Below are 14,820 nucleotides of genomic sequence, written 5' to 3' on the forward strand. Positions count from 1 at the left end.
TTGTGGAGGTAGCTGCTTTTGTTGCATGCAACGAGAGGCTTTAGTATTGGAAATAATCCCACCAGGTAGGAATTATCTCACTCAGGCCTCCTGTGGGCCCATCAGGAATATCACAGATGCTGACCTCCATAGGCTTCCTTTTTTCATTACAGGGCTATTTCCTTTCCTTTCTGTTTAGGGAGTGTGAAAAATACATCCAACTGCAGCAGTTGGATACAAAAGAGTGCTACTGGGAAGGCTGTTGTTGATGTTGGGTTGCTGGTGCACAAGGGGGATGAAGCTTCATAATTAATTATTGAGGTAGAGTCCGTGTGGCTGCTGTCACCGGATGAAGTCACCATCCTTCATGGCTGCATTTTTCCCTGATGTCCTCTGGAGAAATTCCTCTTCAAGGCCGGATACAGACATTAAAAATCAGGTTGCCAGCAAGCATTCACTAAATAGCATCCGTGATGAGTATGCAAGCCAAAGCTGGGCTTGTTGATTATGTTGATACTCATTTACAAGTGTGGCCTCTCTGGTTTATGCAAACATCTTTCTGGACCACTTTAAAACAAGCACCAGGACTTTCTCCATATCTCACTGTTTTTTACTGTGCCTCAAAGGACTTTCATGTGCTTTATTGCATGGGCCTGTTAACCTTGACTCTTGCTAGACAGCGTAATTTATTTTCACAAGAAACTGTTATGTTCCGTTTTCAAGCTTGTTTTTCCATGCTGGCTAGACAATAACTCATAAACCCAAGCAGAAAGCAAGTATTGTTTATCTGGGAGAAGGTCGTCTGCTCCTGCTGGAACTGTTGTTTCTGTGTTGACAGAGGCAGGGTGGTCCCCAAAGTCAGTATCTCTCTCAGGTCCCACGATTGGATGGGGGATGGTGACATCGCTGCTTTGCTTCACCACCAAGCAGAAGCTCACAGCTACATCTGCAGGAGAAAATACACTGCTGAGGTCTAATGAAACTCATTCTTCACCCCCCCCCCCCCCCCCACCACCCTGGAGTTTTGATTGTGTGGAGGTTATCAATAGAAATCAAACAAAATAAAACATGGAAAAGAAAATAAGATGATACCTTTTTTATATTGGACATAACTTAATACATTTCTTGATTAGCTTTCGAAGGTTGCCCTTCTTCGTCAGATCGGAAATAAGCAAATGTGCTAACTGACAGTGTATATAAGTGAAAACATTCAAGCATTACTATGACAGTCTGACAGGGTGGGAGGATGGGGGTGGGTCGGAGGTATGCATGGGGACATCAAAGCATATCACTGATATTCTAACAGGATAGGTGTGGATAGGTAAGGTTATCAATAGAAATCAAACAAAATAAAACATGGAAAAGAGAATAAGATGATACCTTTTTTTTTATTGGACATAACTTAATACATTTCTTGATTAGCTTTCGAAGGTTCTTCATCAGATTGGAAATAAGCAAATGTGGTAGCAGATAGTATATATAAGAGAAACATCAAAGCATTACTTTGACAGTCTGACAGAGTGGGAGGGTGGGGGTATGCATGGGGACATCAAAGCATTTCATTGATAGGATTCTAACAGGATGGGTGGAGAAAACAGTATTATAAATCACACCCATGATACTTAAACACTATGACTGTGCAGGTTACATTTATATCTGGATGTACATTGTTAAGCCAGACCTGAGTATTAGCTGTCCTAACTTATTTCGATAGTTATCAAGGTATCAGATAACTTACGGCTCTGCCGTTCAGGGCCACCGAGAGGGGGGGGGGGGGGGCAAAAATCCCCAGGCCTCCAAAGGGGGCCCAGCGCTGAGGTCTCTCTCTCTCTCTCTCTCTCTTGCTCCTGCCGGGACCTGGGCAATCATGTCCCGAAAGGAGCAGGAGGGAGAAAACTCTGGCCCTGGACCCCCCTTGGAGGCTGGGGAGGACCTGGAGAAACAGACACAGCTGGCTGCTCTTCTTCACAGTCTGCCGCATCGCCTTTCCCTCAGGCCAAGACCTGAGAGAAAAAGCAGCCGCAGGTGAAGGCCACGTGGCAGAAGGAAGGACATACTTTTCTGCTGGCGGGGTCTTGGGATCCCCACCAGCCAAGGTACTTAACAGTTACGGTGGGGAGGATAGGGCGGCGGTGGCAGCAGCAGCAGTGATCGGGGGGCAGCAGCGGCGATGATGACGATCCTGGGGTGGGGGGCGGCAGCGGCGATGATCTTGGGGGGGGGGGGCTGGTGGAGGCCTTGCCCCAGGCTCAGCTCAGTCTCTCGACGGTCCTGCTGCCATGGAACGACCCAACACTGTCTGGAGCGAGGTCCCCTGCAAAATAGTGAAGTGACCTGATGACAGATTCGGTGAAGTGATCAAGCCCCGAAGGACCCACAGAGACCAAAGGAGAGAAAGTCCTCTGTACGGCTGCTGCCTGGATTTGAATGTATGAGTTCAGCACGTACTGCTGCTTGGAAGTAGCATTTCATAGCACATTTAAAAGCTGTCAGCATACTGTGTGTTAAAGAAGGCCACAGTGTCCATAATGTTCAGACAAGCTGTGACTCTGAACAGGCTTCTCAAAATGTCAGCATGCCTGTTTCTTAGCGCTAGTGAAGCCTCTTCCAGCCTTATTCTTAGGTCTTTTTGCTTTCTCCCTTTTCTCACCAGTGATCTCTGCCATCTTCCCTCCCCTTGGCAGCATGCCCAGGCCTGAGGGACTCATCCTCTGAGGCCTAACGTCAGCTTTACTTATTGACAGGCCTTCCCTTCATGTTTGCAGTGTATAAGAACTATTCCTTTGTGGATTTTTAAAAATTCTTCTTCGCTAAGTACATTGGCTGCACACAGCTTGGAAGATTCGGAGTGCCAGGATTCCCTTAAATTCATGATGGCTGAACCCAAGGGGTGGAGGGTGGGGGGAGCTTTTGGCAGTGGCAATATGTAGAAGTTCTCAGTAAAAATTTGCAAACTGTTTTGAGAAAGCACATTGCAAATCTGAGAAAAGCCATTAAAAGCTGTACAGGGAAAATTGCAAAAAGCAACTGATGCCAATTTAAGATTTCTAATTTGAAAGATCAAAGTAAATAAGTATGTGAGAACATCCCAAAACAGCTGAGAGTTTCTGTACAAAGAGAGGAAAAGGAGATCTAGATGTGTCAGTGTCAAGTAATTATTCTGTGATTCATGTGACAAGAGAGACGATCCTCAAGTAAAAGATACAGAAATATTTCCCATTGTATTGGTTCCCACAGGCCTAATTAAAAGTAAGCTCCAAGCACATCTGGATAGACTGGTTATATCATTACATGCTACGAACTCCAGAAGGCATGACACAATACTATGGCGAGTGTTAGCAGTAAATTTGATGAGAGACTGAGATTATTTAGGAGTGAGGGTGAGGTTCGTTACTGTCATGGTATGCACAAGACTACCCCCCTCCGCCTTCCCGGACAGAAACATTTTAGATTTAATGGAATATGGATCTGGTTCAATCCAGCTCCACCTTATCTGAAGCAGCATTTGGGATGGAAGACATGCAACTCAACTAGATGGTTCAAGATTTGACTTTCTAAATTACAAACAGTGTCCTCTGTTTCATACATTTTAATGATTTATGGCCATTGCTGCTGTAGCCCCTGCTGCAGATTGGCGAGAGCCATTGCTTTCCGTGTGATGCAGGTCCGGGGTTACCACAGGGAATTTTCTCACGGTGGAGGGGGAGGATTGCACCGTTAATCTCCACTCTGGGCATTTTGCCTACATTTTTAATTTTTCATTGATCATTTCTTTCTTTTCAAAGAGTGGAAAGGATGGAACTTAAAACGGCTTTTTTACGTTTGAACTCGCCATATTTCCAATCTTATATGAATCATAGGACATACGTAGGGATGGTTTTTGTAATTATACCACAGCTATATTGTGTTCCAATGGCTGTGTTTCATGTTTTATAAATTGTACATTAGCTATTGAGCTTTTCTTGGACATGCAGAAAGAGATTTATCTTTCCCCACTGGAACCTTGGCTGTATTCATTCTCTTTGCTTCTTAATGGAGTATTTTGATCTAATTATGCTGTCAAACAGAAATACCACCTAATAATGATAGTCTAGGCTGCAAACATTAACTTGATTGTAACGGCATTCACAGAGAGCCAGAGCTCAAACTCTCATCTGCTCTGCAAAGCCACATTTTCAAACCATGTGCAATGAAGTTGTCTTGCCCTCCCCACCAACTTTGCTCGCTCCCTCCCTCCCTCCCTCCCACGTGCTCTGCACTAATTATAGTGTAAGCCTTTGGGAAATGTATTGTCTCACCAACAATGGTTGAATCACCACCACCTACGATGTCCCTTGAAACATGTGTAGCCCGTTCTTAAATGACAGGATAACCCTCATGCTTATGACACTGTCCATGGATGACCGTCTCTAAAGCTGTGTTAGCCAAAGGCCATTTCCCAGGCCCATTTCATTCTATGAGGCCTAGCTATCTAATGTGTTCTTTTTTTTACATCCTTCTCATCTGTGTGAATTTTAGTAGCTGAAGTTATGCAGTTCTGTAACTGGGCACCTGTAAGTATGAAGAAACGCAGAAACACTAGCATAACAGCGAAAATACATGTCTGTCATTTAGGCCTGAGCACTTTCACCAGCCGTAGAACAGGCATAACACCAAAACTGCCCATCCAGTCTACCCAGTTGAGATCTGCCCAGTTTGGTGGATGTCCATGTGCAACCCAACTCCACCTCTCCTCTCCCCATTGATTTTTCAAGCCCCCCCCCCCCCCCATCACTTTCCATGTCTGTCACGAACAGGCTCAAAATTCATCACAGATATGACCTCTACCATTGGCCATTTCAAACCTTGCCATTTTTGACTCTGTTTCTTACAAAACCAATACTAAAGCCAAACACCCAGGCCCCATTTCTCTCATGGTTAATCACTTCCCAAAATGTGCATGTGAACCTTTTTTAATACATATCTCCACTAGCCTAATGGTTGTCTGTGATTACGGATGGTTGTTACAGTTCCTTTGAGTTAATCTGCATTATTCTTATTTTCCGCCAGAATCATTATGCCCACACTAGCCCACTTCTCAAGTCTCTTCACTGGCTCCCTGTCCGCTTCCATATACAATTCAAACTTCTCTTACTGACCTTTAAATTCATCCACTCTATGACCCCTCATTACCTCTCCTCTCTCATCTCTCCCTACATTCCTCCCCGTGAACTCCGCTCTCTGAACAAATCTCTCTTGTTGTCCCCCTTCTCCTCCACCGCTAACTCCAGACTTTGTTCCTTTTATCTTGCTGCACCTTATGCCTGGAACCGTCTTCTCGAACCCATATGTCTAGCTCCATCTCTACCTGTTTTTAAATCTATGCTGAAAGCTCACCTTTTCACTATTGCCTTTGGCTCCTAACCGCTACTCATTTGCCCTCCTCCTCCCCTGTTCCTCTTTACCCTGTAATTCCCTTGCCCGTAATGTCTTGTCTGTCTGTTTTACCTAGATTGTAAGCTCTTTGAGCAGGGACTGTCTCTCTATGTCAAATGTTCAGCACTGCGTGCGTCTGGTAGCGCTATAAAAATGCTATTAGTAGTAGTAGTATTCGTAGTAGCTTGTGGAGTCCTTTTACTAAGGTGCGCTGAAAAATGGCTTGTGGTAGGCATGGGTTTTGGGCATGCGCCGATCCATTTTTCAGTGCGCCTGTAAAAAAGCCCTTTTTAAAATTTTTTGCCGAAAATGGATGTGCGGCAAAATCAAAATTGGTGCTTGTCCATTTTGGGTCTGTGACCTTACCACCAGCCATTGACCTAGTGGTAAAGTCTCATGCGGTAACTGGGCGGTAATGACCTAGACATGGCAAATGCCACTTGCCGCGTGTCCGATATGTGCGTCCAAAAATAAAAATGATTTTTTTTGGCCGTGCGTATTGGATGTGTGCCCAAAATGAAATTACTGCAAGGGTCATGCGGTAGCCAGGTGGTAACTCCAATTTGGCGTGCATTGGGCGCGTGTAGAGTCTTTCACAGCTTAATAAAAGGGCCCCTGTGTTTGCTGTTGGGTGTATCAGATTGATCAGTGGTGGTGGCTTCGTTCTGATCAATCTCAGACACTCCTGTGCTCTTACATGTCCTATTTTTACAGCAATTAAAGTTCAAAATCTTGATCAAAAATAAGAAAATCGGAGGTCTTGAGAGCACTGATCCAGAAAGCAGTACTGCAAAACAGGAGGAGGTGGGTGATTCTGATGAGGAAGAGGAGGAGGAGGAGGAGGAGGAAGAAGAGCCTGAGGAGGAAGAACCACAAGCAAAATGTTCCAAAAGGTCCAAAAAGCTCTCACCATTCCAGAAGTCCAAGTCCAGTAAATGTAAAGACAAAGAACCCAAGGTAAAATGAGAAACCCACTAACAAACAATTTTCTAAGCATCCTTCAAATAAACTTAAGAAATAATTAAAACACACATTCAGATGAAATAATTACAACAAACATCCTCAAAGAATGTATCTGTCACAAGTTTCCTGTCACAAATCCAGCAGAAGACATTCCAGAGGACAGAAAAAGCAGGTAGATGAGACTTGACTTTATATGTAGCCTTCAATGAGGGAACCTGAAGCAATCCCTAAAGCTCTGGTTGGAGTGTATCACTGCAACATTCACCCATGCAAAGTTTTAAAACCTACCATAAGAATTATGAACTTCACTCAATATTCAACATTTAGTCAAAGCAATTTTAACATACAAGTAGCGATAAGGGCACTCCTTGAGATTGCAAAAAATTCCCCTCATGCATGACTTTTGGGCCACTTGCATGGCAATTCTATAACTTCAAGAAGCAGACCCAAGGCGTCCAATGTATAAAGTATGGTTTTATTGAAAGAAGACTCTACAAGTGCCTTCCTCAGGAGTCTGGATGCTTTGTCTCAAAACGTTAGTGGACAAAACACACAGAATAAAGTCTCTTGTAGGTTGGATTTTGGTCTTGAAAAAGACCTTTTCGAAGATTGAGCTGCTGCCTAACCTCACGGCAGCTGCTAGCGCAACTTAGTAAACAGGAGGGGGGGGGGGGGGGTAATACTTCCACGGCCACTCTCTGACCACACCCCCGGACACAAAAAGCACTTAACATGCCATTTACTGCTTGGTAACTGCTAAATTATTGTGAAACTCTTAACGCGGCTCTGCTTTTGCAATTACTAAGCAGTTTACTATATGCTAAATGCTTAACGTGGTTTAGTAAAAGGTCCCATTAGCAGTGTTAGTACATAAGTACATAAGTAATGCCATACTGGGAAAAGACCAAGGGTCCATCGAGCCCAGCATCCTGTCCACGACAGTGGCCAATCCAGGCCAAGGGCACCTGGCGAGCTTCCCAAACGTACAAACATTCTATACATGTTATTCCTGGAATTGTGGATTTTTCCCAAGTCCATTTAGTAGTGGTTTATGGACTTGTCCTTTAGGAAACCGTCTAACCCCTTTTTAAACTCTGCCAAGCTAACCACCTTCACCACGTTCTCTGGCAAATTCCAGAGTTTAATTATGCGTTGGATGAAGAAATATTTTCTCCTGTTTGTTTTAAATTTACTACACTGTAGTTTCATCGCATGCCCCCTAGTCCTAGTATTTTTGGAAAGCGAGAACAGTGTTGGTACTGTCCATTGTCTCCTGCAGTGCCTGGCATGGTTGAGGCATGGTTGAGTTCCTCCTGGTGCTCAGAACTTTTTTCTGTTTGCAGGTCAAGGTAAAGGTGGCCCTTGAGCTCTCGAAGCTTGTTATCTACACAAAAGCGGAGAAATTTAAAAGCTTTGAACATTCAAAGCAGAATCAGAAGGCTTACGAGAATAACTCGATTGGGGAGACTCGTGCTCAAAAGTTTGCGAGACAGTCAGGTATTTCCCCCTTCTTCACTCTCATTTCACAGCAGTGCACTGAAGCTCCTCAGAAGGTAGAAAATCAATTTCAACATTTTGGATTTCATTTATGAAACTATTTATTAGAAAGTGTTTTCCGCTAGTACTTGATGAATTGTAGAGGCTGTGCAGAGATGTGCTGGATTTTTTTTTAGCAAGGTGCAAGCAGCGAAAGCACATAAATCATCATGAAACAAGAGCACTGAATTCCCAGAATGTTTCTTTTACTTTTAAATATTTATTTATTTATTTATTTATTTATTTGCATTTGTATCCCACATTTTCCCACCTATTTGCGGGCTCAGTGTGGCTTACAATACATTATGAGTGATGGAAATACAATCAGTTGCAGTAAGATTATGGGTTACATTGTGAAAAGTTATGGGAAGACAGAGTAAATTCAGGATGTCATATGGGATAGAACAACAGAGTATAACAGTGGGGAATTGGGAGGGGGAAAAACAGTATCAAGGGAATATAAAGGTCTAACAAATACGGGGGAAGAGAATTCAGAAGAGAGTGTGTATTCACACTTTTACTAGCCAGGGGTAACTTTGAAATATTTCAGTTATACTCATGTGCCAAAGAACTGCACTTGTGGGTTGGCCAAGTGGCTGAATGAAAGATCTAAGTTGCAGGTCATCAAGCAGGGCGTCACCAAGGGGCTGGATTTAGTACCCTTAGGTGGAGGCTTTCAGATAAAGCTTTGTTACATGGACCATAGCCAAGGGCAGGTCCTGTGGTTAAGAGAATTGGGGTGGGGGATAGGCAGGTATTCTCAAATCGGAGAAGCATCCGGGATTTCAGCTGGAAGCCTTCCGGATCTGTGATTTCTCTTTTGTTAATATGATCTGGTTTTCCTTTCTCTAGCTCAGGATTTTCTTGGCCACACTGTGAGATTCATTACAAGAATTTATCCTAAAGGAACTAGGACGACTTCTTCCAATTACAATCCTCAAGAGTTCTGGAATGTGGGATGTCAAATGGGTATGTATGTCGCAAATGACAGGCTTTATATACCACTTTATTTCTCATTCCGGAAATGAACTCTCTATACTTGACTGCTTAATCTACTCTGTCACTTACGAACTTTAACGCAATACCACTTTGTCTTTCTCATTCCGGAAATGGCGATCGCCATTAAGGCATAATGTAAGCCACATTGAGCCTGCAAATAGGTGGGAAAATGTGGGATACAAATGCAACAAATAAATACAGGCAGAGGGTCAGGATGCTTAGGTCATCGCTGTCAGGTTGGGAGTGATAAGCTTGTGTCCTCTTCCTATCTACGCTTGAGAAACTTGTGGGGAGTAGGGGGAGGGTATCCTTGTGGCTCTGTGTGCTGTGGACTATTTTTCAGTCAGGGCAGGTAGAGGATAGGGAATGGGGTGCTGCCAGCCTGCAAGTTATTTTAAAATTGATTGAGTGGGAGGGTGTAGTAGGCGCCACTGGTTATGTTTGATTTAGGTGAATGGGGGAGGGGTAGATATTGGCCCCACACTTAATTTTGCATTCAGTCAGATGGAAGTGAGGGCTGTTGCCGGCCCATAGGGGGGACCTTTTGACTTGGCAAGGTGGAGACAGAGGATTAATCAGATACCAATATAACTGATTAAACTGAGTATCTAGCACTGAAAATTAGCATTGAGCGTCTAACTTATTTCTGCCAAATTAATCCCTCCCCTGGCCCTTCCCACTTTTTATGTGGTAGTCAGTTTTCAGCTGTGACAATTGAGGATCTTAAATTCTTTGAAAATTAAGCTAAACCAAAAGTAAGAGAAAAGTTCCTTTCTGAGCCTTTATTGATCAGTCCAACTCTCAATTTGAGAGCAAGTCCATCGCAGAGAGACATAGATTATCTAGAAACGTGGATAGCTGGGGCTGCAAGAGACAGAAGGGCAGGGTGCCGTGGGCATGTGGCAGGATGCAGAGGATAGTGTATGGGGGCAGGGGGCAAAGTTCAGACAGTTGGTTCCTCTTCCTCCTCTCCCTTAACCTGTGACTGCTAAAAAAGACAGTTGAGGGCTTTCTTGTCAGCTCTGCTTTCCATTCTTTGGCAATAAATTTCATTGTTAAAAATGAGAGCAAAGTGGTTGGTAAACACTTGCCATCGGATCTTTAAGAAAAAATATCTGAAGGCATGGCTATGAATGTCATCAACTGATTTTAGCTGGAAGGCAAGATGTCCTTTACTTTTATTTGTCCGTATGAGACTGTTTTAGAAGAGATACCATGAAGCTCTTTCTGTACTCGCCTCTCTCTCTCTCTCTGTATACAGAAGCACACACAGGAAAATCTCACACCCACACACATTAAACTGTTTCTCTGCAGACACACACACACACACACACACACACACAACACACACACATATGCATTCATTATTTCAAACACTTTCTCATGGTCAGCTACTGCAGTGGAAATCCACTCTCTTAAACAGTCGGCAGATTAAGGCCTTCGTCTGACAACTGTCCCCCAACAAGATGAGATTTTAGTTCAGAAACGCAGCCTTCCCGAAGTACGTGTTCAATCTGATCGTCAGATCCATGCTGCAAATTACCAAGGTACATTGCAGATGAGAAAGGATCGGAAAGCAAACTGGATCCTGCTTTTTGTAAAGAAAAGAAAAAATAGTCTTTTGGGGTTTGTTTAATCTTAAATATATGGAAATGAAGTGAGAGGTGGTACTGCTTCTGGTAGCTGATCACCCTCATACTCAGTTTTGAACCCCCTAAAAAACACAGGCCCTGATACTCAAAAGCAGGGGTTTTCTGGACATTTTTGTCAACTGGTGCTCTCTCTGGATTTTCATGGCTCTACACAGATAATGCTGCTGAAAATCTTTCCAAAGTGTCGCGACCCTGGGTTGAGACCTGCTCCTGACCCACCTGTGGACCTCAGTGAGGAGTCGGGGTGGCTCCACAATCATCGGAGGGACGTCATCAGGGCAGCGCTTGGTGTCCCGCTGCTAGAGACGCTTCTTTCTTACTTGCTGCTGGTCTCCTAGGGCGTGTGTGATGGATGCACCTTTTGGCCTAGCTATGGGGAGGGGCAGAGGAACACCCTCTGTTGATGTCAGATGCCATGGCCTACTTTAGAAGTCTTGACCCTTCTTTTGGCACCTTTGCAGCAGCTGTTCTTGTGCCCTGCCTGGCCTTTCCTCTCCGTCTCGTGTGCAGCTTCAAGTGTGCCTTGACTACTGCTTCCACCTCTGCTCTATCTCTGGCTCCTGGTCCCAGCCTGCTTTGGCTTCAGCTTCCAGCTCTGCCCTACCTCCAGCTGCTGGTCCTGCTTTATCTCCAGCTCCCCACCCCGCCCAGTCCTTAGCTCCGCAATTCCTGCCTCTGGTTCCAGTATCCTGTCTTCAGTTCCAGCGTCCAGTGTTCACTTCTGCAGTTCTCACCTCTGGGTCCAGTATCCTGTTTCCAGTTCCAACGTCCAGTCTTCGGTCCAGCTGTTCTCTCCTCTGGTTCCGTTATCCTGTCTGCAGCTTCTGTGTCCTGATCTAGTTCCGGTGTTTCAGTTCCAGCATCCGCTAGACTCCAGAGTGACTCGTCTGCTGTCTGTCGGGATTCTCCTGACCTCTGGGTTGGGAAATCAGCGACGGTTCAAGGGCTCACCCTCCAGACGTGTGACACAGAATGCCTTGGACAGAGCATGAGCAGAGAACCGGGTTATCCAGAGTGGTGAAAATCAGGCCACTACCAGGACAATGATCCAAATAACCTGAAGACAGCCCAAAAGCTGTCCTAACCTTTATCTGAAAAGTTCACTGGCTGTCGTCAATATGCAAATAGCTCAGATGTTGCTCACTGCATACATGTATTCAGGACTCTTCACAATCCAGATAGTGCTGCTGAAAATAGGTATTTTATTAATTTGCCACGGTCAGTCAGTGTTTGAAAAGGACATTGACCGCAGTGGCTGAACACTTACCTGTTGAAATCTGGTAAGTATTACTTCTGGGTTTAAAAAAACCTGTTCCTCACATATCATCTTTTGATGTGAATGTTGAAACGATTTGCCTTGATGGGGACACGAAATGAGCATATTCATGGCTTTTTCCCAGAAATAACATTTGGGCTGGCTTGAATTATTATAGCGGCTTCCTGCTTTCGGTCCTAGCTGGAAAGCACATATGGCCAAGTCTGTTTCCCTATAGTACGTGCCAAACCCAAACAGGAAGTTGTAGACAGTGGTTAGAGCATGAAAGTGCCCCGTTAAGGAGGGATATTGCTGTGCTGTTGGCGTCTCTAGGATTATTATTTCCTGTAGCAGCACAAGACCAGTGAGCAATAAATTTGTAGCTTGCTAAAGAACTTGGAGAGGATAAGTCAGAAGTGACATAAAAAATAAACTTTGTCTTCTGTTACTCTTGCCTATGAACTATATAACAATCTGATATAAAATTAAGAAAAATCATCTGTAGAGATTAAATTAATCATGAGCAACAGCTCTTGACTTCTTGCTTTCATTTTCCATTTTATCATTCTCTGTTTTTCCTTGGTTCAATGTGCGCAGGATAGATGTAGTTTATTAATTAATACATTTTTATTATTAATTTCTCCTGATAGTGTTATGTAGTTTTATTACGATATGCCAAGAAAGTGAATATAAAATAAATACATGAATTCAAAATCAAATTGAATTTTATTATAAAATACAGAGGGGGCAATTGTCACATGCAAAAAGCATTTTACCCATGTGAATTGTCTGAAAACTGCCATTTCTCAATATGGCTAAAAGTATATGCAGTGTACGCTAGCCAGACCATGAAGAGGTGCTCCCAGGAGCATGTTTAGATTGGGGGAGGTAAGTAACACTAATGGATTGTATTTTCAAATCTACATGTGTTATTGAAATTTCACTCACACAGTTTGCACCCATTTCCTTAGTATCCTCACCATACCAGTCCAGAACTTGTGGGTTGTGCCCGCTGATCAGTGGATGGAGACAGGTCCCGCATGCTTCATCCAATAAGGGCACTCAGATGCTTAGTATTAATTTATGTAAACCACATTGACCTGTGAGTCAGTCTATGAGGTATATCAAGAATTAGAGAAATATGTCTATGATTATTACCATCGCCTGCAGCTCCTGGACTGGTTACTGAAGCAGCTACTGACCCAGTTGGAGAACTGAGCATCAGTTGAGCAGAGGGACTCACTTGAGGTTTAAAGCTCCAATAAATTAACAAAGAGGATACAATGCAAAATTAATTTGATCTGGAGCAGGGATGACACTCAGATGAATCTGAGTTCTTCTCCCCCCTACCCTTTCTCTCCCTTGTTCACTGCTGTTTTCTTCCTTTCCTGAAAGGGACTTAAATAATTGCATGGGAAGTTGCGTCCTCACCTCAAGACATCAAAAGAAATGTGTAACGTTTATTCCAGCAGCGTTAGTATCAGGTGGGGTCTTTTCATGATGCTGGCTCAGGGGAGCTTGGGTTGCAGCTTCCTTTCTTTGCTAGTGGAAGCTGTGTCCTGAACGCTGACCGCCACAAGACGAATTGGTTCCTGATCTTCACTGCTGGAATAAGCTGGCTACTGGCACTGAATTTTCGGGATTCCACAGCCACCAGAATTTATATGATCAGAATGGTGAAATAGCAAAAGCTATAAATAATTAAAAATATTGTTACCTGGATAACTGTTAGGACTACTATATCTCCATTCCTACTTACCCAAAGACTGACACTGAATATTGGCAGTGCCTGGATAACTTCTGGTTTGCCTCAGTTCCACCTCAGTTGGAGAGTGCTGCATCAGAGGTATTCAAATGCTAGGCCACCCTTCAGGAGTGGGGTGATTACTGAGGGTCCCACCCCATAATAGCCAGGCCCCCTGCAACCAGTCACAGAATCTACGACAAGACAGAGCTCAGGTTCTAAACATCAATTCTATCATTAAAACTTGGGTTCCAGGGGTCAATTTTAGAAGACAACGGAAAAGGTGCCGGTACTCAGTACCCCCGAGTACCCCTCAAAAAAAAGCCCTGCCGTTAACCCACATCACACTATTTTATACCCCTTTAGTTAATAAGCTATTTAGCAACTGGACCTGTGACCAACCTTTCATATCACTATTACATCCTGCTCACTCACTCAAGATGGCAGTCTGTCTCACCCGTCAGTTATCGCAGGGGTCATGGAGTTCAGACGATCAGTCCACATTAATTAATCTGCTCTGACAGGGACGGACAGGGGATGAGGCACATAATTTCAGTCTGTTAGATTTGCTGCTAATCTTCTTCTTTGCGTTTGATTGTTCCAATGAAAGCAGCCTCCTTGTGGAATTTGAAAAATGTCATATATTCAGGTAACATGTGGGAAATTTTTTTATTCAGGCCGCTGGCACCAGACACAACTGGGACAGTTTCCGCTAGCATTTCTTGGTCTCTGATTGCACTTGTTGGTACCTGAGGATCTTCTCTTTCTCCACACATAGCACAGAACAACCCCTCAACACTTACACTTTATTTCTTGTGCTTTTCTCCATTACCACAGTGTCCAGACCTCTATATCTGTGATTACTGTGGTGCAGGGGCGTAGCCAGACACCCAATTTTGGGTGGGCCTGGGCCCAAGATGGGTGGGCAGAAGAATTCTGCCTTGTCCCACAAGTGATTTGGTCTCTGTCTCGCTTGCATGCCATATGGTCTCTCAAACATCCCCCCTCCCCCGCATGCCTTTTAAATAGAAGATTTTCACTGGCAGCGAGAAACAACTAATACACACTGCTCATGTTGGCCCCCCCACAGCCTTCCCTGATGCAACTTCCTGTTTCCACACAGGTGGGAATACATCAGAGAGAGAAGGCTGTGGGGCCGGTGCGAGCAGTATGTATCAGTTGCTGCTCGCTGCAGGCAAAGATCTGCTGTTTACAAGGTACGCAGGAGGGACAGCTGGTGGGGCTTGGGAATCCCTGCCAGCCACATCATAGGTGTG

General features: G+C 44.2%; 1 protein-coding gene across 1 annotated transcript in view; it reads left to right on the top strand.

Annotated features, from left to right (window-relative positions):
• Positions 1-14,820, top strand: part of PLCZ1 (phospholipase C zeta 1) — a 99,551-nt gene that overhangs the window by 75,283 nt on the left and 9,448 nt on the right. Inside the window, 3 exon segments of the mRNA XM_030214816.1 lie at positions 6,109-6,351; positions 7,701-7,854; positions 8,746-8,862. Of these exon segments, the coding sequence (XP_030070676.1) occupies positions 6,109-6,351; positions 7,701-7,854; positions 8,746-8,862 (514 nt within the window).

Source organism: Microcaecilia unicolor, chromosome 9, assembly GCF_901765095.1.
Source record: "Microcaecilia unicolor chromosome 9, aMicUni1.1, whole genome shotgun sequence".
Taxonomy (NCBI): Eukaryota; Metazoa; Chordata; class Amphibia; order Gymnophiona; family Siphonopidae; genus Microcaecilia; species Microcaecilia unicolor.